Source organism: Alligator mississippiensis, chromosome 2 (assembly GCF_030867095.1).
Source record: "Alligator mississippiensis isolate rAllMis1 chromosome 2, rAllMis1, whole genome shotgun sequence".
NCBI classification, from domain to species: Eukaryota; Metazoa; Chordata; order Crocodylia; family Alligatoridae; genus Alligator; species Alligator mississippiensis.
In genome coordinates, this window is record NC_081825.1 from 146,445,972 (window position 1) to 146,471,631 (window position 25,660).

The 25,660-nt window shown below is 44.3% G+C and overlaps 2 protein-coding genes across 12 annotated transcripts in view; one reads left to right on the plus strand and one right to left on the minus strand.

The window, feature by feature from the left end:
* SEC31A (SEC31 homolog A, COPII coat complex component) overlaps positions 1 to 11,243 on the minus strand; it is a 69,605-nt gene extending 58,362 nt beyond the window's left edge. For 9 of the 11 annotated variants that reach the window (XM_059722234.1, XM_019483939.2, XM_059722231.1 and 6 more), the window contains exons 1-3: positions 6,629 to 6,708; positions 5,505 to 5,628; positions 415 to 613 (exon numbers count right to left, since the gene is read on the minus strand). In XM_059722234.1, the coding sequence (XP_059578217.1) occupies positions 415 to 613; positions 5,505 to 5,628; positions 6,629 to 6,707 (402 nt within the window). In that variant the 5' untranslated portion in view covers position 6,708. Of the gene's footprint in view, positions 1 to 414; positions 614 to 5,504; positions 5,629 to 6,628; positions 6,712 to 11,139 lie in introns of those variants that run through there. The other 2 variants (XM_019483931.2, XM_019483930.2) reach the window with 2 other exon arrangements.
* Positions 11,244 to 14,862: 3,619 nt separating this feature from the next.
* On the plus strand, positions 14,863 to 24,367 carry THAP9 (THAP domain containing 9). The gene is given in 6 exon segments (XM_014596317.3): positions 14,863 to 15,021; positions 16,961 to 17,156; positions 18,175 to 18,478; positions 20,034 to 20,184; positions 20,667 to 21,441; positions 21,443 to 24,367. Coding segments are annotated over 6 exon segments (2,697 nt in total). The 5' UTR covers positions 14,863 to 14,941; the 3' UTR covers positions 22,634 to 24,367.
* Positions 24,368 to 25,660: the final 1,293 nt, after the last annotated feature.

The window sequence follows — 25,660 nt, forward strand, 5'->3', positions numbered from 1 at the left end:
GAACCAAAAATACAAGTGGCAGGGTCACAAAACTTTAAAAAGTAAATATTTACTTTTTAATGTTTCAATGATGGCAAAATTCAGCAAATATTTATTTTTTCCTACTGACTAGGAAAACTCTGAGGCAGCAAATTAAAACTGGAAAGTGACACTGACTGGAAACAAAATGAAAAGTCAGCTTCATTTCAGAGTCTAAACTGAGCAAAAAAACCCAACCTAAACACTGAGAAGCAAACTGCACTTTTGAAAATCATTCCCTTCGAATAATTATGGTTTAATAACTTTTTATTTTAATTAAATATGCAATAATATATATACAACAGCAATACTATCTTCAAAATTTTGCAAGGGAAATAATTTATTTTAGTATTTTATTAGTCTATGACAGTGTACATTGAATGAAAGAAGTCTCACCTGGAAAATATTAACATCCAGAGCTCTTACTGGTCCAGTATGCTTGTCTTTCTGGGCAATTATGACTTCGCTGTCTCCAGCTATAATTTTAGCTGGCTCATACAAAATAACATTTCCATTTTCACCACCTGCAATCAGAACTCCTGAAAGACTGCTGTCTGAAGCCATTCGATGAGGCCCCCATATCAGCTTATGGTACCTAAAAGATACAAATTAAAACAATTTAAGGAAGTGCTTGTTGACAGATTTGATATACGTCCTGTTTAACTTTTCAGACAACGTAATGGATGGAAACTCTTAAACTGGTGCAAAACAAATTGTTTTTGAAACATACTTCATTTAAGTATTGATACTCAAATATTTTTCTTAACAAAGAATATTTTAAACATAAGGAAAAATGTTGCTAAGTGGTAAAATTAAAAGCAGAAGACTAGGGATGCCTAGGTTTTATAGGAGTCTGTAACTGACTCTCCTTAGAGCCCCTCTGTGACAGGTTCAACTTCTGTCCACCTCAGTTCAAGACTCCAAAATAGGTCAATACTTAGCTAGTTCACAGCGATTTTGAGAGAATGTTTGCAAAGACGACCCTGAGTGAAAACTAAGTGTGTCTAGCTACTAGAGAAATCAAATCTCTGATATTTGTCATCATTAGTTTGAGACAGATGGAGGCCCAAGAAAAAGAGTCTCTCTGATACAGAAGCTCTTCTCATCTGCATTTTTGCCATTAAAATGATCTTTTTTACTTCAGGCTCATAAAGTGGCCCATCCTGCACATAAACATGAAGTGTGCTACTTGGAGTGTTGTAGTGAGAGCCTGGAAGATATGTTTAGATCTAAAACATTTTCTAGTTAAAACCCCCCAGGGCAAATCTATACTCACACCCAGATTTTGTTTTTTCTAGGCGAGGTTATTTTAGAAGCAAATCAACATTCTGGTGTATTCAACCATTCAGACAGTACATTTATTTTACATAATTATGGACACACCCTGGCACAAAAAGGCCTTTATATATTTGGAAAGCAAACCAAAAAACTGTTTTTTATTTGCATTTAGATAAAGACACCAACATGTTAACAACACGGTGGTCAGTGCTAAGATAAGGCAACTTCAGAGTATTCAGTTTATCATTCTGAAGACCAAGGGCAGGAAGAGTTTATGTAGCACAACTTCTCTCTGCCTGTGTATGTCAATTTTCAAAGTCAGCAAGCTGGTCAGACCCCGCAACACATTTAACACGGGGGGCATGCTGACATTTTACCAGAAATGACACATGGCAAGACCCAAACATCTCAAAACTACAAATCTTAAAAAGTAAAGAGGTGTGGAGGAATGATTTGAGTTAACTGTATAGTGATTTTCCTCCTGTGCTCTGGTCTTTGAAGCATGCTTCCAAAAGGTTCAGGATGTTTCTGATACCGAAATACTTAGCAAATCTCAGTATGATCTTACTTTTAAGGCCTCATCACTGGACCATGAACTGAAATATAGGCTGATGCATCTGTCAGCAATTGGGATATGTTTCTTTTTAAAATAACAAATTTGTTGCAATATATTCCATGGGGCAGATTTAGAGACAAATACCTGGGCAACGGGGATCAGACTCAAATTTCTAAAGGCATGTAAAGGATGCCTCAAAAATCTTGAAATTGATTGAGCTGAGGGAAGCAAACTCTTTTAGGAACCTTTAAAAAAAATCTCAAGGTTTTAAACAAATGTAACCATGAAACTGGAAAACAGCATGGTCTAAAATCCTTCTCTCAACGAAGTCAGTGGCAATTTTGCTTTTGATCACTGGCAGAAGACTTTGGGCAGCAACTGCTCGCCATTTTTCTTCTCACAAGCTACAACATGTCAGCAATAGCAGGGCCATAAGCCACAGACAAGACTTTAAGAACCCCCAGCCATATCCGTAACCAAAGCAACCTGGAAACCATAGTTCCAATAATGTACATTAAAACAATGGCTACAATATTCTAAAACTCATGTCCACCCTGCCACAATGACCTTAATAGTCAGGCAGAGGGCAGGGCAGTAGAGTGGCACCTTATAGAGCAACTCACTCAGAGAGGCATAAGCTGTTGTCAGCGACAGCTTACTGTGTCAAGATGCTATGAATGGACCTGCAGGGAGGAGAGGTTCCAAATAGAAAGCAATCATTTAAAGTTTAGGGAAGAGGGGAGGAAAGGAGAAAGGGCACTGCAAAAATAGTAAACGAAAGCAGAACTACAGGGATATCGGGATTACAGAAGCTAGCCCATCCATAGTCCCTGTTTAGACCGTACTTAACACAATTCACAGTCCATGGAAGATTTATTGTTCCACAATTTCACATTCAAGTCAGTTTTTACATTGATGACATCTTCATCATATGCACATATGAGAAGGAAATGCTACAGAAATTCTACCAGAACTTTAAAGAGTTGCACCCCTCCATCAAACTTACTATAAAATACTCTACCCAGCAAATTCATTCCTTCAATGCCACTGTGAAAGCTAAAATGACCACATCACCACTGCACAGTATTGTAAACCCACAGCCTCCTACAGCTATGTCCACAACACCAGCCTTTATCCCAAGCACACCACTAGATCCATCATCTACAGCCAAACTATGATACAACCATACCTGCCCAGATCCCATCAACCAGGATGCACACGTTATGGATCTGGAGCAGGGGGTTCTACACTTATAATATAATCCCCAAACCATAGCATTCAGATCAACAAAGCCAGACTCAGACCCCCCTCTTAACTACCACAATACCAACTCTATGATAAGAACAACAGAATCCTTGGGCACCTGCACACGTGGAGCAAGACTGCTCCAACGCACTGTAATTATAGTGCGTTGGAGCAGACTCAATTAATCCAGCAGACTTGAGTGTCATGTGCATCAGTGTCCCCGTGTTGAAAAATGGCGGCAGGGGCACTTTAACTAAAGCTCATTTGAAAAGCATTTGTTAAAGCCCCCCCCCCAACATATTTCAGAGTGGGTGCACTGCACTGATGCACATGATGCTCTGGGGACTTTAATTCTAATTAAAGCAGCTCCTCCTCTGAGCTTGTGTATAAATGCCCCTGATCATCACCTACAGCCCCTATCTTGAACACCAAAGACACATCACTAATGACCTTTAACCCCTCCTGAAAAAACAGCAACCATCTCAAGGCAGTCTTGGGGGACACAGATTATAACACCTGGCTGACTCACCTGCACCCTCTACCATCTATGCCATCAAGTGTTTACAGTACTCCTCTGCTGTTGACATGGGACTGATGGGGCAAACCCCTCCATGAAAGAATGGACATCAATTTAACATCCATTCCAAAAGACACAAAGGCCTGTGGCAGAACACTTAACCTCCTTGGATAGGCCATCGCTGACCTCAGAGAAGCTGTTCTCAAATAAAAAACATTAAAAACTAACTTGAACATGAAATTGCAGAACAAAAAATAAATCCATCCGCAGACTGGAATGTTAAGTATGGTCTAAGCAGAGATTATAGATTATCATCCTATTACATGAGCTAGCTTTTATAACCCCTTCGCTACTGTTTTTCTGCTGTGTTTATATCACTGTTGCCTATCTCAGCAGTGCCCTCTCTCCTTTCCTTCCCCCTTCCCTATCATTTAAATGACTGCTTTCTATTTAGAACCCCCACTAGCTGCAGGCCCATTCAGAGCATACAACAGAGCAAACTGTTGCTGACAACACTCTCTGAATTAGTCTATAAAGGTGCTACTCCACCCAGCTTCCTGCCTAACTTCTGATTAACACAGCAAACTACCTCTCTGCCTTCATTTCTCTTATCTTTATTATGTTAATTAGCTCAAGCCTCTAATCAGATTCAGGAGGTATTGCAGTAGTTGCTATAACAAGCACACAGGAAAACATAGTTCCTTTCCTGGAAAGCTTACACTTTAAATGGTTGATGATTATTAAAATGTCAAGTAATTGTGACAAGTTTAAAAAACTTTGGAAAACAGTCTGAGCCCTTCAAGTTTTAAAATGCACCATGGAAAATAAAACAGAATACATTTCCACTTATGGCATAAACTGACATTAGATGGCTACTTCATCCATCCAATGATTTGGATTTTTAAATCTCAAAACCTCACTGAGCTATAGTATTCTATAACTCTACAATAAATATCTTTCATAAAATGATGCATTCACACTGCTATCATAGCATACTCACTGACTGAACAACTCCCAAACTAAGTATTCCAAACACCTTCACTGACAAAGTTACTGGTTAGCAGCAGGACTAAGGTCTGTGCTGACATTGTATCTGGCATGAAAGATGCATAGATCTGATCCAATGCCAAAGGAAAGTTTTCAGCTCCTTTTCTGTCACCAAAAAGAGCCCTTCATTTCTTTCACTGACATTGTTAAAGTTCATTTGCAATGAGCAAAAGCCACTACAATAGTGTTGTGCCATTCCAAAAGCAAGTGCCACTGAGCTATTAATAGGCTGGGTTTTAGTGCTCATGATGTCCATTTTTGCTATGTATACACATGAATTTAGAAGTCACAGGGGTCTAAATGAAGCAAAATCACCAGAAACATTCAGTGTCCAGGTTTAAGTACTGATCTGTATTTTGAATCCAAGGAAAACCACATTGTACAAGTTCTACAGTATTACAACACCTAAACACAATGGGATGATGCAACATGCAGAAGCTGTAACTGTATTGTCCTACTGTTAAAAGAAATAAAATATTTAATATTTTGCCTCTGGTCTGTCCAAATTCCCCAAAACTGTCATGGGATTACAGCTGTCCCTCAATTGTACATTAACCAACACCAACCCAAGATACTAATGGACAAAAGGGAACTGAACCAAACTCTTTAAAGTCCCAGGCTACAATCCTATCCACGAAGGCCATTCTTCCTTCCTTTAAACAGCAACAGCACTCATGCAGCTACAATCTGTACAGCAAAACTATGTTGTCTCCTGAGCAACTGAAGTCAAGAAGAGTTAAACCTCTGCACCTTGTCTTCTCCCTGAAGATGATGAACTGTAGAGTTCACATAAAACATACATTTGCACCAAGAAAAACATAAATTTAAAGCTCCAGTTCATACCTGTGAGAAGAGGAGAAAGTAGCACAGGACTTCATATCCAGTGAAGGGTCAGACAAGTCCAGCTCAAACATTTCTAGGGAGGCACTGGTACTGAAAGTTGCATCCAACTGCTGAGCAGATGTACCTACAGAGAAACACATTATTGTCAATGATATGCATTAAAGGTACACTATTGTATAAGAATCGAACTGCACATCATTAAAGGCATTAACAAACACAATGGGAATATGACTCCAGATTCTAAGGTACCTACAACATGAAATGTGGGCAGGGTTTTTGGTTGGTTTAAAAAAAAAAAAAAAAAAAAGAGTTGAAAAGTAGTCCCAGGTTTTTCACTGTTCCCCAAATTCCCCTTGTTGGTTTTAGAACCTTTAAAAGAGAGGGAGACAGCACAAAAGGGAAAGAAAAGTTTATTTTCCTTGTGGTTGTTTTCATGGGCTTTTCACACAAGAGATGTAATGGAAAAGTTGTCTGATGTTCAATAGCTTAGGCCAGGGCTTGGCAACCTATGGCCTGTGGGCCAGATTCAGCCCATAGGGCCTTTTGATCTAGTTTGCAGACATGGGGCTTTGGCAGCTTTCGGCAGCTGGGGGTTTCAGCACCAGTAACTTTCCTCTGCCACTGCAGGGAGAAACAGTGATGGTAGGCATTTTCCCTGTGGTGCTGCAGGGAAAAGCAGCAGTGGCACCTGGGTCCTAGTACCCACCTATCTGACTACCTCTGACCCACACTGGGCAGCCTAAAGAAGTGGCAGACAGCTGGTTTGGGCTACCAAAATTACTGACTAGCTGCTAGCATTGGTAAAAACAAAGAACTGTAATCTCAGTTGAGCAAGAAGAGCTGTGAAATACAGTAATCAATGCTGCAGTATAGTTAGGGGAAAATGCATTTTTACAACGTGTAAAAGCATGGGCAGGCTGAGTGTATGATTTATAGGGAAAGCTGCTATGTCATGACTTGGAAAGTTACCTTCAGTAGACACTGTACTGTATTCTCAGTTACTGTGTCAAACTTCAGCACATTCATTTTCTATTCAAAGTTTCCACTATAGCCACTGTATCATAATATAGGCTGTACGTAATTACAAAGTCCCTCTCATAGCACAGAGGTCTTCAAGGACTTACCCGTAGCCAGGTAAATGGGATGATGTTGGGCAGGACTCCATGCTTGAATAGCAGTGCGATCAATCTCCTTGAGCTTCATCCTGCTAAAAGAAGGTAATTTTTTAATAATACAGGGACACTAGACAGAATGGTACTAAGGTAACAGTGAGGAAGTGTGCTGCACATGGAGTGCTAGGTATGGCAGGCTTTTGTTGAGAGGAGGATAACACTGAAAATTTAGCTAAGTTCAGAAGAAATAAATACTTGCTAAACAGGTTGAAGGTATCCCAGTTAACTTGGGAAGTACAGCATCACACTTCTAGATTTGGAGATGACTTTCTAAGCAACACAGCAGCAGAGAGGGCACTCAGAGTCATAGTTGACTCCAAGATGAACATGAGTCAACAATGTGACGAAGTGATCAATAATGCTAATCACACTTTATCATGCATTAACAGGTGCATCACAAACAGGTCTAAGGAGGTGATACTTCCCCTCTACGTGGCATTGGTAAGGCCACAGTTAAAGTACTGCATCCAGTTTTGAGCGCCACACTTCAAGAGGGATGTAGACAACATCGAGAAGGTCCAGAGGAAGGCTACTCGGCTGGTTAGGGGCCTGCTGGTAAAGTCCTATGAGGAGAGATTGAGGGACCTGGATCTCTTCAGCCTCCATATGAAAGGCTGAGAGGTGATCTTGTGGCTGTCTACATGTTCGTCCGGGAGGGGGCAGCAAGGAATAGGAGATACTCTGTTTGCCAGGGCGTCCCTTGGAATAACTAGGAACAAGGGCCACAAACTGAGGGAGGGCAGAATTAGACTAGACATTAGGAAGAACTTCTTTATGGTATGGGTTACCAGAAACTGGAATAAGCTTCCAAGTGAAGTGGTGCTCTCCCCTACTTTGGAGGTCTTTAAGGCACTGGACAAACACCTGGCTGGGGTGATCTGATCCCAGCACTCTTTCCTGCCCAGGATAGAGGTCGGACTCAACTGATTGATCAAATACACAATTTCAATACCTTAAGTTTAGATAATGGAGGACTTTCAACTGATTCTAATTTTCCTTAATTTGAGTCTTGAAAATTCTCCATCCATTCTGACAACATAGACCCAGATTATAATACTATAAACTCTATTTATTAAGTGAAGTATGTACTGTGTACTCTACTTACATGCATACAAGATAAGCAGGAATACAGCATGATATGTATATAGCATAATTTGGTTATTTGCATACCAGTTGAGTGCATAAACTATGCAAGTGTGGTCCACCTTCTCAAGCCCTGCTGTCTTTTTCGTGATGTAACTCCAATTAACAGAAGTGTGGAAGGGAAGCAGCTGTAATAGGACTGCTATTAGAAGCCTTGAAAAAAAATGACAGGAGCTAGCCACTTTCACAGCTGGCAATAACTCAACACTGACAGTGCAGGGTACCTGCTGAGCTCCGTTTACATGGAGCCTGAATAAGTGAATACTCTGGGCTAAGCACAAAATCTTTTTTTCAGTCCCAAAGCTATGCATTTAAATAGAACATATTTTACATAATAATCTGCCTCAGGTGTTTTCAGATGATTTCAAGAAGGTCTTTCCAGCTGTGCTCCTGGTAACTCCTTATGTCATTCATCTGAATTGTGTATTTTTTAAAGGGAATATTTTTATCAGGTTAGTTTATAACATCTCAAAAGGAATTTAACAAATTGCATTTATCTACATAAGCAAACTGGAAGGTCAATAGTAATTGTTTCTCCTGTGGATATACTTCCTTGCAGATCTTCATTCTATTCTGAGCTATGAAAGAATTTCAAAAGGTATACAATTTATGCCACATCAACCCAGAGGTACCCTATTGTGCGGGCCGGGAGCGGTCCGAGGCCCTCAGGGGCGTGCGGCGGGCTGTGGCCAGCAGCCCTGGCACGTGGGTCGGGGAATGCAGGCCGGCGGACTAGAATTAGGCACAGACGCATAGCGGTTGATTAAAGATTATTTTACTTATACCGTAGATGGTCGCGGTGCAGGCAGGAAAACTTGCTTGAATTGCAGTTACAGACAGGAAAGAAGAAAAGCGGACAAGAGTTCTAAACTCACGAACTCTAGCCCAATCTGGCTGAAGGCTCTAAAAAATGCGAGCCCGTCATGTCAACCGAAGAAAACAACTCGGAGAAGAGCTCTGGATACACTCACACGAAGTTTGCTAGGCTCCGTGGAACTTGCGCGCAGGGAAGGGGTTCGTCGAGGGATCGTTCGGCCACGGGGAGAGGCCAGAGGTTGATCAGACCTCTATAGCCTTCTTCAGGTACACGCTGGGTCCGTTAGGCTCCGCAGCGCTTAGAGTTCTTCACAAGACGTGAAGTCCTCCTCCTCCTCCTCCTCCTCCTCCAGATGGTTGTAGAGTCCTCCCTTGCGGGGTTCTCCTTGGAGTTCTCCAACTTCGGCAGAAACCGCTCAAGCCTCTTATACGGCTAGCAAGCCAATCGCTAGCCGCCACGTGGGAATAATTTAGAACTGGCCAATAGTGGGACACAAATTTGCATGCAGGTGGCGGGAACTTCTTTGCACCCGGGTTTTCTCTTTGCAACTGAGAAATGCACCTTGCAAAGAAAGCTCCTCGTGGCGGGAAATAATTTAGCAGTGCCGAAGCACGTGCACACACAAAAATCATACCCTTGGGTTGTGACACCTATGAGTTTCCATCATCCCTATACCTGTGCAGCACAATGTGGTGCCACATAGAGGTACCCAAACTAGCATTGCAGACCCTGGCTCTGGAATGGGAAGTATTAGCACATATTAGCACAGTGCAGCACTAAGGATAATCATCCTGGCTGAGAAGCAGGGCACAGCAAGGCACTAACATGGCTACACTGCTTCTAGTTCTGCATCAAGGGTATGCAGAGCTAGGTCAAGTATCTCTGCAAAGAGCTGCCTTGAGCTATAGAGATACTGGTGTACGTGCTAGAGCAGTGTTTCTCAACCAGTGGGACATGTCCCACTGGTGGATGTAAAGGTTATATAGGTAGGACTTCTAATGCATTTTAGTATTATATTAATCATTAGTGGAAAATTTTAAAGACATCAAAAACATTAAAAAAAACAAACACTTCTTGGAAAAAAATGGGGTTTTGTTTTTATCGTGTTATGTTTTTATCATGGTGTGACCAGAGTTTTTTGACAAAACGGCTGGTGGGACCTAAGGGGCAAGAAGTTGAGAACTGCTGTGCTAGAGTACCTCCCATTCACTCAGTACTACAAGGGAGTCACTCTGGAAACCTGGGATAGTAGCTGCAGAAACACTTTCCAAACTTCAGTGGACACAGTTCAGCTGGCAGGTTGGCCCTGAACCAAAGTGTGTTCCAACTCACTGAGGTAAAGAAGACTACGGATGGATTAAAAAAGGACTAAAGTCCAACGCTGCCGTCACTCTATGAAATACTAAAGAAAAAGGTGACTACTTGGTATCAACAAGCACATAAGACCCTAAAGTGCATCTGGAAAATCTGGGTGGCAGACTACTTGCACTGCTCTGTCTAGCAGGGCATAAGATAAGAATCCTAAAATACAGAATTTTTCTGTATGTTGTACCCCTCCATAACAACAAGCATGTATAAATCCTCCTCTTATTTTTTACCTGGCCTGTAACTATAGTGGCAGATGGCTGTCCACTCTCTATCAGGGTGTACTGTGTCCCTTAACAGAGAGATCACGACAGCCACGCAGACCCCAAGCAGTGCATTTACCAACTTTGACGAACCAATTGCCCTTTCTGAAGAAAATGTGACAAAATGGCTCGGCTCCCTCCTACAGCCTGCTCTCCCTTGCAAACTTCTGCAGGCAAATCCATGGCTTGAGGACTGGACTCTTCACAGTTGCCTTAAGACCCATCCAGGAGCTGTGGCAGAGTTCACCCTCTAACAGAGGGCCTGCCGAGGATGGGAACAAAAGGTTAAATCATACCAGCCTTTTAGCACCCCAGAGCAGGCTGGAAGCCAACCTAGGGAGCAGATGCATTCTGGTGCCTATTCCAGAGCCCGGTCCCAAAGCAGCTTCTTCCCAGTCGCATCCTGAAATTGTCACCCATGGCAATGAAAATCTGGCCTGCTGAACACCTCCCAAATCGCCAATAGAGCTTGGCACAGGCACTGGAGGGGTGGACGGAAAGCCTGGTCCCCAGCAGCTCAGCACCTCTAAGGGCATATGCACCAGCGACACTTCCTACTCACAGGGCCAAAGCAACGCAAGGCCAAGTATGGGGGAGCCCCCAGCAGTGCTGCCTGCTGCAAAAGTGGGAAGGGGTGAGACACCCTCCATCTTCACCACTGCCACCCCTTTTCCAGCCACGATCCCGAAGGCAGGGCTCGAGGGCACCTCCCTGCCCCAGCCCGCTCCCATGCGATACCCAGCGTTGCAGGAGGCTGAGGGGCACCAAAGAGGATGGGGGGGCAAGGGGTCCCTGTGCCTGCTGCCCAGGCCGGCGGCGAGGCAAAGCCAAGCCAAGCCAAGCCGGGCCGGGCCGCAGCAGCTCCCACTCCTCACCTGGCCCGAGCGAGGCGCCGGCTCCTGCTGCTGCGGCTGCAGGCCGGCCCGGTCGCGCTTCAACGTGGCAGCCCCGACCCCGCCCGCCCCGCCGCCTTCCGGGTCGCAGCGCCCAAGCCCGCGCCGGCGCCTTGCAGCAGCCCCGCCCCCGCGCTGCCAGCGGGGCGCGGCCAGGAAGGGGCGCCCTCAGCGCCGCAGCGCCGCCTCTGAGCAGCCCTGACGGGGGCCGCACTCCGCCGCCCCCAGCTTGAACTGGGGCTGAAAGCTCAGCCCCTGCTGCAACAGCCAGACTCGGAATGAAACCCAGGCACCGTGTAGTTCAACCGAGAAGAGAGCGTTTTATTTAATAGTAATAATAATAAACATGTTATGTTGCAAGACTTTGGCCAGTTGTGAGGAGCTGGGACTGCCCTGCAGCTGAGTGCCTCAGCCTAATACACTTCCCCCCCCCCCGCGGCATATAAATTGAGGCATTTAACTCCCCTTGTGCCTGAAAACTTGCACAGAACACTTTTTTGCGGCTGTTTAGTCGGTCACTCTCACAAAAAGGTATCACACCTACTACAAAGAAGCTCGTCTGCCCCAGGGGGTGGACTGGGACAGCTCCTACTGCTGCAACAAGCACCACAGAAGTGACCAAAGATTTAAAGAAGGAGAGAAACCAAGGCAGTAGGCATTTCTACCAGGGAGAGTGCCTATTACTTAAGCCCTTGCACTGTACTACCATTTTGAGGGGATATCTACTTAGGTTCAAAGGACAACCGAGTCTTCTGGAACAAGTGTTCATTTCATTTATTGAAAACATTTTTGATTAAGAAGTGGCAAGAACATTATGCAGTTATGAGGAACAGCAATCCCCTCCGCAGCTGAATCCTTCACCCAGAGTGCCCACTGTAGTTTTCCCCTGAGCAAGATGCTGAGGTGTTGACTTGATATTGCCATCTTACCCACCCCAACAAGCACCACAAAAGAAGTGATCAAGGATGAAACCAAGGCACCATGCATTTCAATTAAGAGCAGGTTTTATTCATCAGTAGAGGAAAGCTCATGGGGGCTGCTATAACAAGTGCTTTAATATCTTGTTTGTACCCTTTAAGAGCCATCAGACCAACTTTAAGCCCCTCTTAACTCTGAAAGCTCTTTTTCATGATCCCACTTTTTGAAGATGACATTGTGATCCATTTGAACTTAAACTTCACAGCTCCCTGCTGGTACCTAGAAAACCAAAGCCACCTTGATTAAATCATGCTCAGTATAGGTCCAAACCAAGTTTACTGAAGATCAAATCTATATATTCTATTGCCTTAGCTCACCAAAACAAATAGCCAAACTCTTCTTAAATAAACACATTTATGGAGTAGCCAGTTGGAACAGAAGAATTTAAACCCATCTCAGAAAACTAAAAAAAAAAAAAAGCGCAATGAAATTCAGCATGCCTTCTGAAATAAGCATGCAGACTTATGGTCAGATCATTTCATCTGCAACTGCTCACTGCCTTCCACAGACCTAAGGACTTCTTGTGTCAAATCTTCCCTCAAGTTATATATTAAACCAACTAAGAAGTCGAGCAATAGGGAAAGCAGTTCAACAAGTGATGAAATAAGTGAAGTGAAAAATAAAATAAAAGGACTCAACAAAATCAGATCAAGCCACTGGATGAAAATCCCTCACTGTTCCACGTCATATCTAGACAGATACTTCAAATTTACAAGATTTAACAAGCAATATAGAACTTACCTCTCCATCCACAGTGAGAACTGAAGCAAGTCTCAACTGAGCTATTACAACAGGAAGCAAAAACACCCAAACCACTAGTTCCTGGAAAGAAACAAATTTTATTTAGGCCTAAGTCAATTCCAATAAAGAGCCGAGATATTACAGAGTAAAATCTTGGTAGGCTATATTACCTGTGTCCTCATCCAGTTAAGTGCTAATCACAGTGTTTCATGATGTGAACAGCAGTGGTAGATTTTAATCATTGGACAGTAGGCAAAAATTAAAAAAAAAACCCACACCAACAGCATGTTGAAGTGCAACACGAGTGTTTGAAAGTCATCTTTTACACTAGCTCAGTAGTGTAGCAAGAATAGCCAGTTGGTCAAGTCAAGCAATTCTTCTTGAAGCCACATGCATGGACCCCCACCCTCTCCCATTTCCAGTTGTGTAAATTCTTGCATCAGTTATGGCAAAGAAGTAGAGAGGAATGAAGGAACAGTCTAAAGCATTAACAATAGTGGAAACATTTAAAAATTTGGCACTTTGAGTGCTGGCTCCAGAATTTGACACTGAAGTCAAATACAAAACAAGTATCAGTTATGTTTCTGAAGGAGCAAAGAATTAGGTAGGAAATAATCAGGGCCAACTGTAACTAGCACAGCTGCTTTAGAAAGCCCTTCTACAGGCAAGAGTTTTAAAAAGATGCAGTCCTTACTTACAGAAATCAAATCCTCCTGGAGAGGGTAGGAAGAGGGGGCAGAGGGGAAGGGAAGCAACAAGACCCCAAGCAAAGACAGCATATTCACAGCATGTAGCTTAGATGCACTTGCCATTTAAGCCACGTAATTCAGTTGGAGGACTGGAGGGAGAAAAGATATGTACTCCACACAAGCTTTGGGTAATGCTGCTCCAGTTCAATTGGGATACTGTGCTAGGCCTCAACAGACAACATTTTAAACATCTTGGACAAAAGCTTCTCTCACCTTGTATTCAGCCAGTTCCTGAAGCCGAGCCATAATGCTCATTTAAGACAACCTTCAGAACTAAGAAGGCCAGGAAGGACTTGCGCCTCAGACAAAGATATATTCAGGACAAAACAGAAGGGATTTCTGCCATAGCAGCTACTATTTGGAGGCAAGCATGCAGCCTTAAGGTCAGAGGGTATATTGGGCAGTGAAAGATTAGGGGTAAGTCACAGCACTTGCATACATACCCTAGCAAGCAAGAACATGTTGCAGGCAGCACAAGAGCCAGCATAAGGACCAAGCAACTTTCTACAGCTCCCAACTCACCCCTTTCCCCAGCTGCCAGCACAGCAGGCTGCACGGGGTACCCCACAGCAAGTCACCACAGCACTCCCACTTGTACCAGCTCTCATTAGAGAGATCTCCCCGGCCTATGGGAATGACCTGGAGTCAGACATCTCCACGGGGGCTGCAGCCCGAGGCCAGCGCCAGGCCCTCGGCTTGGCCAGACACCCTCTCCTACAGGGGAACAGGGGGCCAGCGGGCTCCGGCGCGCCCTGGGAGACGGAAATAACAAGTCAATGGAAACAGAAAGCAGTACAACAGCGAGGAGACTCCCTCCCGCCGCAAGCGCCCAGCCCCAAGCACCACGACCCCCCAGCAGCAGAGGCTATGAACTCCCGCTCCCACCCCTTCCCCACCCCACGGGCCTTACTACCACACTTCCAACAACCAGCCATGCCCACCCCAGCAGAAAAACTAGGTCACTGCGCCCCCAAATATATATCCGGACAGAGCCCAGCTCCCATTGGCTCTGTGAGTTCCTGCTAGTCATTGGCTGACCCCTCCTCTTCCGCCGCAGTTGATTGGCTTCATGGCCCTTCCTTCATTTCCCCTCCGCACCCCGCTTCCTTCTTCCGCTCCTCAACGTAAAGGTGGGGTGGAATCCGCGGCCAATGAAAGGCTCCCTTTCATGGCAAGACGTAAAGGAGGAGCGAGCCAATGAGAAGCGGCACAGGAACAGCATTAGCCAATCAGATGATTAGCTCCTATGAGGGAGTGGCACTGCGGGGGGCTGCGTGCTTTGCTGCCGCCGCCGCCGGCGCCGCCGCTCGTGGGCTATGACTCGTAGCTGCTCCGCTCTGGGCTGCAGCGCGCGGGACAACGGGCGGAGCCGGGAGCGGGGCATCTCCTTCCACCAGTGAGTACGGCGCGGCGCGGCGCGGTCCCGCCCCGGGTCGCGCGACTCCAGAAACTCGGGATTTGCTTGGGGGCGGGAAGCGCCCTGGAGCCCACGCTGAGTCCCGCTGCATGGAACGGGCGCCTACTGCCTTGACATGATCTCTGCACAGGTGCTATGTATGCACATATGTGCGCACATGCAGATGTATGTGTGTATGTATGTATGTGTGCATACACATTTGTCCATATGTGCGTTTACATACGCGTGTACATATGCCGGCAGTGTCTGCGGGTAGTTGCTGATTACCGCTGGCCACCACTGATGCTGCTGGCAACGTCTGCAGATAGTTGCCAAATGCTGGTTGGTGTTTACCCCCCTCCCCCACACCCCCTCCTGCTGTTACACTGCTGTGGACATCTGTGGGAGCTCCCTGCTTGCCACTGCCTGCAGGCAGTTGCTGTGCCCACCCAGCCTCCAGGGGCACACGTTCATGGGGCCAGATGCACCTAGGTCAGACCATCTGGCCCTGTGTCCCAATGGCAGAAAACAGATGCTGAAAGAGAGTGTGACTTGGACATGACCAGGGGTTTCCCACTGTTCCTCTCTCACTTGCAGACTCCAGCATTTACCTTCTAGGAAATTCCGATTCAGAGGCTATGGCCCCGTTTCCTGTACTCAATAGCTACTGATGCCCCTTTTCTCCAAGAATTTGTCCTTTCCCTTTTTTGAGTCTGGCTAAACAGGTAGCTTCCACAACTTCTGGTGGCTGTGAGTTCCATGCTCGACTGACGCACTGCATGAAAATGAACTTCTGTTGGTTAGTTTTAGATTTAATAACGTGCTAGTTTCATTTTGAGAAATTTCAAAACTCAAGAGGCAAGGCTTCTTGTGGATGAGCTCTCTTATTAGATCAGCTGCATAGTTGGGGAGACATAGGGAAGCTTTCTAATGCAAGACCTTCTTTAGGTCCTTGAATGTGTTGCATGAAAAGCTTGCATAAGTAGTCACACGTTCACTGGCAAAGGTTGCAAATCATTGGGGATTAAAGTTAGCGAGGGATTAAAGTTAGTCCATACTGAAGTTAGCACCGTAACCCAAAAGGGAGCAATTTTGCAAGACTGTGAAGGCACTTAGGGCATTTATAGATGTGCTCCAGGAGACGGGGAGGGGCAGTGCTCGCTCTGATGAGCTTTAGTTCAAAGCACTCTGTTGCCGTTTTTCAGTGCGGGGACGCTGATGCACATGACACTGGAGTCTGCTGGAGCACAGTAATTACCATGTTCCAGCAGATTCAATTGAGTCTGCTCCCTGCATGTGTACAGGAGCCCTCAGGTATTAAACTGCTTGAATCTGCATTTTCCTGTGCTTTAACTGGCCTCAGTAAGTGTTGAGATGAATTTCTAATACCACCCTTACTTTATCTCAACCATGCTGCTGGCCCAGTAGAAGATATTACCCAGAAAAAAAATCGCTTTCTTTTATCTTATTTCCTGGACCATTTATTGCTACAAATCACTCCAGTACTAGCATTTCAAAATTCAGCTTTTCAGAAAAAATAATGGATTTTGCAGACAGGGAGGAAAGGACTCTTCAATCAAAAAAGACTACACAATATTTCAGCAGATTTTCTCCTTATCTTTCTCCAACAAAATTACTTTTTGTTAGAGACCAAGCCAGTGCCATTTCAGTATGCCAAACCTCAATTTTTCAGAGTGAAAATGATATTAGGAATGCTCTGACCTGTTTCCTAGTTAAGGGACTTTATGACGGTCAAGTTGTAACTTGCCAAAACCCAAATGTTGGTATATGAAAGACGCTTTCTGTTTCACACACCTTTGTACATTTAGAAGGCTATCTTGGACTCAATGGAGTCACATGGGCTTTATACCATGTAGGGGCAGAATTTGGCTCTGATGGATGTGTAATTTATAAGACAGCTCTGCTACTTGTGTTGCAGGTTTCCCATTGATGCCACACAGCGTAATAAATGGATCCTTGCTGTTAATCGAGCAGACCCTAAAAGCAAAAAGGTTTGGATTCCAGGGCCTGGAGCCATCTTGTGTTCCACACATTTTGCAGAAACAGACTTTGAATCATATGGCATGAGAAGAAAATTACGGAAAGGAGCTGTGCCTTCTCTTTTTCAATACAAGGTAGCTGAAAAGAATTTTTAAGAAAATTGCCATGCTTGAAAATGCATTTTCAACTTTAAAAATAAAGATAAAATAACAACAAATGTTTTGCAACTTGGTTAAAGCCACAGCAGCACAAATTTAAATCTCTGTAGGTGGGTTCCTGTCAGACACTTTTGAAAAAGAAACCAAAATTAGGAAAATACGGAGGGGGAGGTTGCATTTCTTTCCAAAAATGAATGCCTAAATTTGTCTATGTAGAATTTTAAAAAAGCACCTCACAACAGTGTTGGGAGGTGTGAAATCCTCAGGTGTGAAGACCTTATTTCCCAAAAGTGTTGTATGATGCTCTGTTTTATCCAATTGTTACAATATGAGCTGATGAATAATAGCTCTTTCTCCAATTCATGCCAGATGTATTTCTGTTAATTAGTTATTGATTGACTGACTGTAACCAACTTACAAACTGACACTATTTTATCACTGAATTTAAATGTTAACTGGTATTTTCAGGAGACTGCAAGGCTACCAAGGCTGGTGTTTTAAAATGTATCTGATTGCATCTTTATGCTCATCTGTCACACCTATTTTTATATTATAGACTTTATTATACCTTTATTTTTCCTAAATACATCTCCCCCCCCCGCCAATTTCAGATGGTCTCCAAGCTTCTTATTTCTCCTCACATTTGAACAGTTTTCCACTGCCTACCATAGCTTTGCTTTTCATTTGGCAAGGCTCTTTTTATAGCAACAATGGTGAGACCATTTCTCTCAGTCTTTCCTTGCAATTTAGGTTCTAGAGACCTGACAGCATCTTTTGTCCTATGTTGTGTTTTCTTCAAAATAATAATACCCTTCTTATGGCAGAGTACCTTGTACACTACCTAGTGTTCCCCATACATTGGAGAGAGATCCAGTTAGTCAAAGAATAGTTACAAGACCAAAAACTTGGGCTGCATTGTTAGCTAACTGTAACCTTGTGCCCGTTTGGGTTATTTTACCCCTGTAGTAGCCTCCAGATCCATTTTTTCCTTCAGGAATCTCTGAGTACACGCCCTGGAAACAGAACATCTGAGAAAGCATTAAAGCAGCCACTGTTAACCCACGTCCTTGATAAGGAGGCCATTACCAAAGACCACAACTACAGTTTAAAGAGTGTGACAGCTGCTGAGCAACACACAGAGACGGAAGAAATATTACAGTCACCCACAAGAAAACTCCTTACAACATGAAGGGGCCTCCCACACCAAAAAGGAAATGTCATCAATGTCATCAATCAGCTGGCAGAGAAGCAGCTGCTTTCTGAAGAAGCTGCAAATTTGCTGAAAGCCCAATTTTCAGGTACTATGAAGGGTTTCCTTATAGGCTTTTTAGGAAAGGGACTGCATTAGGATACATTTTTGCCCAGTGTATAACCCAGTCAAAACTGGACCCCACTGGGGCACCTTGGTTCTGCTAATCTGTGAACAACTGCCATAAGCAGAGGCTTTGGAGAAAGTCTCTCCTTTTTTTGTAGATCTCTTGAATCAGTTCTCAGGTAACTTGCTGTCAGCCTGATCCTGCAGGGTGCTGGCCTCCTTTGACTCCTGTTGCAGTTATGGTGAATTGATGGACTCACCTAGACCATGAGTCCCAGAAACCAGTTAGGTGTTGGGAGCCTGCTCCACTCTGATCACCAAACGATTGGTCTTTCCTTGTCTTTTGTGTTCGCCTGGGTGGGGTTCAGGCCTTAGCCTTGTAGGATTCAGCTCCTCTTCCTATGACCCCAGGGCTTTCATGGGCCCTGGGCCCACCTACATAGTCCTTTGAGCTTCAGGTTCTCTCTCACTTTCTGCCCTCCTAGTCTCTGGGCCTGCCTACCCAGTTCTTTGGACTGCAGGCCGTGGTCCCTAGTTTGCAGTCTGACCCCATCTCCACTCCCCACACAGTAGCAGAGACTCCCCAGGCATTCCCTGTGGCTTCAAAACCCCCTCAGAGCTGCTTTTGGTCCTCCAGGCTTACACAGTAATAAAGAGTAAACATATACATGACTTCATGTCAGTGCAAGGCATTGCTGAGCTTCCTTTGGCCTCTGTGGTCTGGAGCTCCTTCCTCCTGGCTGGTCAAAGCCAGACTGAGGCCTCAGCAAGGATGCCTTATAAAGCCTATAACCATGCTCCCCTTCCCCCCAGCTCACCTGACTAATCACTTCCCCATCAGGCCTGCCAGCCATGGCCTGGGGTCCCACAGTCTCTGTGTTTCAGGCTGATTGCTCTTTCTGCACATGGGGTGAACAGCTGTTTTTGAATCATATGGCATGAGAAGGGCCCATTACAATCTCTCAAATCACCTGCTATGGCATTATGCTGTTAGCCTGATCATGCAAGGTACTGAGATCCTATGACTCCTGTTGTGGTCACAGTGAATTGAAGGGCTCACTTGGACCACGACCCCCAGTTTGTTCTATAAGCACTTTGCATCTGTAGATCCCAAAGGCAGGAACATCTCAGCAGCTCTCTCCAGCAATTTGAGGGACAGTACCAACCATGTGCTCCATACTGTACACATACAGAGAGACAGGCAGCATGCCAAGGAGTGCAAAGTCTAAAAAGGAAACAAGTCAAGACAGCAGCCATTGGCCACCCACAGAAGAGGACAGTCCAACTGACAAGGATCTCCCAGGTGCACAGACATTTCTTGGGTTGCATCCTTCTTGCAGGGAGAGAGAACGCAAACCTGAGTGTTGCTTTTTCACAACAAATGTACTCCACAACTAAATGGTGCCACTAGGATTTAGAGCTGTGTCTTGTCAATCACAACTCATTCTTATCCTACATTTCATGCCAGTGCAGTGGTGCTTTTCTTCCAATCTACTCTTCATGCCTCTTACCAAGGTGCTCTTTATTTCTTAAAACAGATTTGCCATGGGGATTGCCTGGCTGGAGACAGATGGCAGAATACTCCGCAGCAATGCGGCAGTTCGCCTGCACACTCCACATCTACAGTAGTAAAGCCTACGATTATCTAAGAAAGATTTTTCCCTTGCCTCATCCTTCCAGTTTAACAATGTGAGTCTTCATTCTTGCTACCCTACTAGGTTTCTAGGTTGCTATAAGGTAAGAAAGAGCTAGACTGCAGACGCATGAAACAGGGCTTGTTTAGAGGGGGAAGTTAAGTGCAATAATAGTGTATGAATTTACAGCGTGCTAGATACTCTGTGCTAACTCAGTACAGGGACACGTAGTACACTTGCAAAGTGGAGTAGGCTGCCTCGCAGTTAGTGTGTAGACAAACCCTTAAAATAGTAAAGAGAATATTGTGGAGAAAGGACTGGCCAGGGTTTCAGGCAGGAACAGCGAAGTATGAAAGCTGGTCTCCAGGACAGTAGCTGAACATCTCATTCTGTTGGGTTTCAGTGCCTTATATGCAGTTTGAGTATTAATTTGCATTGAATATCTGTTCTGTTTAACACTTTACCAAGTCATAAAACCCATTGTCTCTATCTCCTTTAAAGTATCACTCCTAATTATTTCCTCCTTTTCTCTTCCAGTTGGTTGTCTAGTGATGATGCTAATCCAGGCTTCAGCAATAGCATCTTTTCTCACCTGCAGCAAAAAGTAGAGAAGGGTGACCAGGCCTATCAATACTGTTCCCTGCTAGTAGATGGTTTGGCTCTCAGGAAACAGTTGGATTGGGACCCCAGGATTCAACATCTGACCGGGTTTATGGATCTGGGGGTAGGAATACTAGATGCTGATGAAGCACCGCAGGCCTCTGAAGCTATAGTCTTAATGGCAGTAGGGGTTCTTGGTCGCTGGACAGCTCCTTTGGGTTATTTCTTTGTAAATGGAGCCACTGGCCATATGCTAGCTCAACTGCTGCATCAGACTATCAACAAGCTGAGCAATATCGGTATTGTGGTTCTCTCTGTGACTTCTGCTGCCAGTGCTCATGGCATGGAGACAGCAAAGGCATTGGGTGTGCGCATGGATGTTGACAATATGCAGTACACTTTTCAGCACCCTCACAGCTCCACTCATCAGATCGCCTACTTCTTTGACACTTGCCACCTGCTGCAGCTAATAAGGAATGCATTTCAGTGCTTTCACAGGATAGAGCACACCTGTGAAACAGCCCACTGGCAGCATATAGTGGACCTAGCGGCTTTGCAGGAGAAGAGATTATTACACACCAGCAGCAGCTGCTTGTTGGGCTCACTCACAAACAGGGAGAGCTGTTACTTGAAGGTGAACTATGCTGCACAGCTGTTCAGTGATGGTGTTGCGAGTGCACTGCAGTGGCTCCAGCTGTCTGGCCTGTCTTCTTTTTCAGAACTGTAAAGGTACCATCAGACTTGTGCGCTTGGTGAGCAGTCTCTCTGACATTTTTCATGTCAGAAGCCCTTATGGGAAAGGATTGAAAGGGCCTTTGTCACCCCAAAATTATGCCAAGATCAGTTGCCTCTTAACTGAGGCCAAGAGCATCTTCGTCACTTTAACTGATGCTACAGGGAGATGTGTTCTGAAAAGCAAACGGAAATTAGGATTTCTGGGCTTCCTGCTTAATGCTGAAAGCTTAAAATGGCTTTATGTCAACTACATATTGCCAGAGAGCACAGCATTCTGCTACCTCCTAACTCATGCATTCAGCCTAGACCACCTGGAACAGTTCCTTGGGACTCTCAAACAAGCATGTGCAAGTAGCAATAATCCTACATGCACCATGTTCCAGGCTGCTTATCGTCAGCTGCTGACCAGGGATAGTTTGATGCCAGGATCCCAGGAGAATAATCTAGTAGGTGATACAAGCACTTTAGATGCTTCTCTCCTTCGCAGGAAAGACTTAACACTTCACAAAGCATTTTCTCAATTTACTCTGGGTGGGACAGAAAGTATATCAGTGGATTACATGTACTCTGCTGGCCTTGTTTCCTTGTACTTGCCACTGAGCAACATGTTGATAGATTTGTCACTGTATGAAGAAAGCATCACTGGCACTGCTGGCTTTGTTGCTGAGAAGTTAGCTGCTCTTAAAAAATGCGAAGCTTGCTTTGCTTCTCTCTTTGAGTTGGATCATGAAATCCTAAACTGTGGTTCTCTGTTGTGCATAAAAAAGATGGGTGTCTTGAGTTTGCCTTCAGAGAGCACGTGTCAGATTGTCAGTACTGCTGAGCAAGTCCTGAGGACATATGTGAGAATGGAAGACTCTAGCTTAAACCCAAAACAAAGGGATTTGTATCTAGAACAGAAAATTTTACATGAGCTTTCAGGGCACACTCCCTTCTTCCCCAACTTAACTGATCATCTATGGGATGGGGAATTGCATGTTGTCAATCACTACACAGTCCTGTTAAGGGAAATAGTACAATGTTATTTACATATCAAAGCTGAACTTGCAAAAACATGGGGTTTGGAATACTGTTCTGGAAGGCATGGATTGAAGAGATTGCCTAGGAGAGCTTTATTTCCATCCTCATTAAAGACTTATAAATCTATTCAAATCTTACCTGTGCTGTAACGACTCATTCATTTGTTACATGTTAACAGATCTCCCCTTGAGTAATGTTTAGATAAGGTGCTCTATCAGCTATCAGAGAACTGAGAAGGTGCTTTCCATTCAATATCTCAGTAGAATTGTCTCTGGATGGTTAATAAAGGGAGTCCAGCAAGGACAGGCAATCTTGTGTTAGAAATGGAAAGCAGTTTGATTTTTATCCCAGGTTCCCACTTAAAGTACTGCAAAGCTACTGCAGATTATAGAAAATGGCAGGCCTTGATTTTGTTGGCAATTGGAAATGTACAGTGAGGTTCTTGGGTAGAGTTGTGGGGGAGGCAATCTTATAGAACAGCTATTTGTGTTCTCAGCTCCTTACTCTGATGAACGCTCAGTTCATCTGATCTTTATCCATCAGAAGTCACTGATGGACTAGCATAGTTGCTGATAGCTTTATGGTGAATATTGCAGAATGGCTTAGCAATTTAATTTAAAAAAATATAAAAATTTGCCATAGAAACATGGCTTTATTTGTTCTTATGGATTATAGACATTTTTTGGCTGTGTGGGCTGGAGGTGGCACAGGGCTAGTCTGTGGGCTAGATTGGGCCCTGCACCTAAGGATCAGACTCTGCGCCACCCTGCTCCACTCCCCGCCACCTGGCCTGGCTCCCAGCACCGCAACTGTGCCCAGTACCATTCTCCACTGCTCTACTTTGCTCTCTGCTGCTCCACTCAGCTCCCTGTTGTCCTGTGCTGCCCTGCTCAGCCCTGCATGCTCAGTCTAGCTCACAGAGCCACACTGTTTATCCATGGGGCTCCTACTAATCTGGAAATTTGACAGCAGGGCAGCTGCAGTTAGTTGCCACCACTCCCCTCCACTGCCAGCTTCTTGGGCCCAGGGGGATGACACTGTCCTGTGGTCAGGGGGGTTGAACATCCCTGATATAAATCACTCTATGCTTGCCTCAGGCAGTGGTCAGTGAATAAGTTCCCTTTAGTTGCTTTAATAACACAGATGAGAAGAGATCTTGATTTTAGGTACCTCAATAGGAATAAGAAACCTTTGTGGTGAGCAATAAAACTAAATGGGAGAGGACTGGGGGCAGAGAAGGTGTCATGGAGCTAGACATGGGTAGAGTAAGTGAGTGCTTTTACATGTTTGTAAATCTATACCATCCTATACAGAAAGTGGGAAGTCACTTGGTTAATAGTTAAGGGTGTGTTTGACCCTGCCATGCAGAACTTGCAGTATAAAGACAGGTACAGTAGAAAACCTACTGGAAAGTAATACTTGAGGAAATTTTTGCTTTAGAGTTCCCCCCAGCCCTAAAAAGTCCATTGAAGGCAGTGCAGATGGTTTGACAGCCAGGGTCAAGATTTGCAGATTTCATGAAAGATATGAAGGAAAAGGTGAGCTAGAAGATTGGTCTGCACAGAAAAGGGAGCAGGAGATTAAATGGAGGGAGTGTTGGACAGAGAAGGGACATGATAAGATCATAGGTGCACTATCAGCTGACTCTGCAAGATAGTGAAATGCAATTAAGTGCCTAAGGTAGATTAGCTCATTTGGAAGAAGCTATGCACAGTAACTGGGACTTGAGAAAGCAGTGTATAGGCTATCATATGCATGCAATGCCATATATAAAAGCCTCCTGCCCTGGATGAGAAACTTCAGTTGGTTTACCTGTGTACTGAAATAACCTTGGACAGTAAATGTTATCAAATACACAAAATAATAAAAAGCACCTTACTTTTTTTTTTGGTTTCTTTTGTTTTATATTCCCTCAACCCCCCCTCTCCCTAGGGGATTCTTTTAGTATTCACCTTTTGGGGTCCTTTACTTCATTCTGTTAACATATTACATGTTCTTTTACTCTAGGGGAGACCAACCTGTGGCATGCATACCACAAGTGGAACAGGTGTTACCCAGATTACAGGTACCTACTGGTTAAAGATGCAGAAACAGGTCTACAGCCCAACCTTTTATTTGCTTCCACTTTAAAACATGAAAACAAACATTTATCCCAAATCTATCTTGCTACCTGCAACAGCACAATACAGATCTCACCTACACCAGCTGGGGAGACTGGAGAGGTGGAAGGAGGGTGGCACAGATTGGCAGCAGGTCTCAACTTTGCTGAGTTCTGCAAGTTTCCTTCCAGCCTACGCCCAATGTTTATAGTTGGCCAATTCTAACAAATTATCTCGGATTGGTTTTTATTTAAGTTTCTTTGCTTCACTGAAACTTTTGGAACAGGACTAAACCTCTAGATCTCTTGTGGACTTAGAAGATGTCAGTTAGGATTTATATTCTTGAGAAAGAAAGGAGGAGGGTTTCTTATGTCCTTTCCTTCCCCACTGTGGAGTGTTGCTCAATGCTGGCCTGTTTTTTTACCTTAGTTTATGGTCTTCTCTGGCAAGGCTGTATTTTGTTTTTACAGATTATCTAAGCATCCTTATGTTAAAAATATATCTATTATAACAAAGTAACATCTGATACATTTAGTTACATCATTCAGTACTTCTACTGTTTTAAGATAAAGCTATGATATAGTATTTTGGAATTATTTAATGTGTGGGTCTCCCTTATATCCTTTCAGGTCTTGTGCTTTGTTTAATTGTGTTTGTTTGATGGCTTTTATTACTAAGTTAGTTGTCACATCTGCAAAGGTTCACGCTACAGTCTCTCAGAAACAGGCTTCGGGCCTTCCATTTAGCAACACTTCTGCAGCTTGGCAGCACAGGGCACACAACAGATCTGGGAGGGGCAGACAGTGGTTAGCAGAGCAGCAGATCAGGTAGGGAGCAGAAAGAACAGCAAGTCAGGCAGGGGAAGGGGATCAGAGTGGCAGTTTGGGATGGGGTGGAGCTAATTTGTGGCACTCCTGTCATAAAGGTTGGCCCCCACTGCTTTACTCCATGTTGTTAAGAGTTAACAACTCCTACGTTTTACTCAGTAATTCCTTTTTTTTTTTTTTTGTATAGCTCCTCCTCTCCCATCATTGTTTCATTTCCTGTTTGTGGGGATTTATTATAACTTGTACTTAA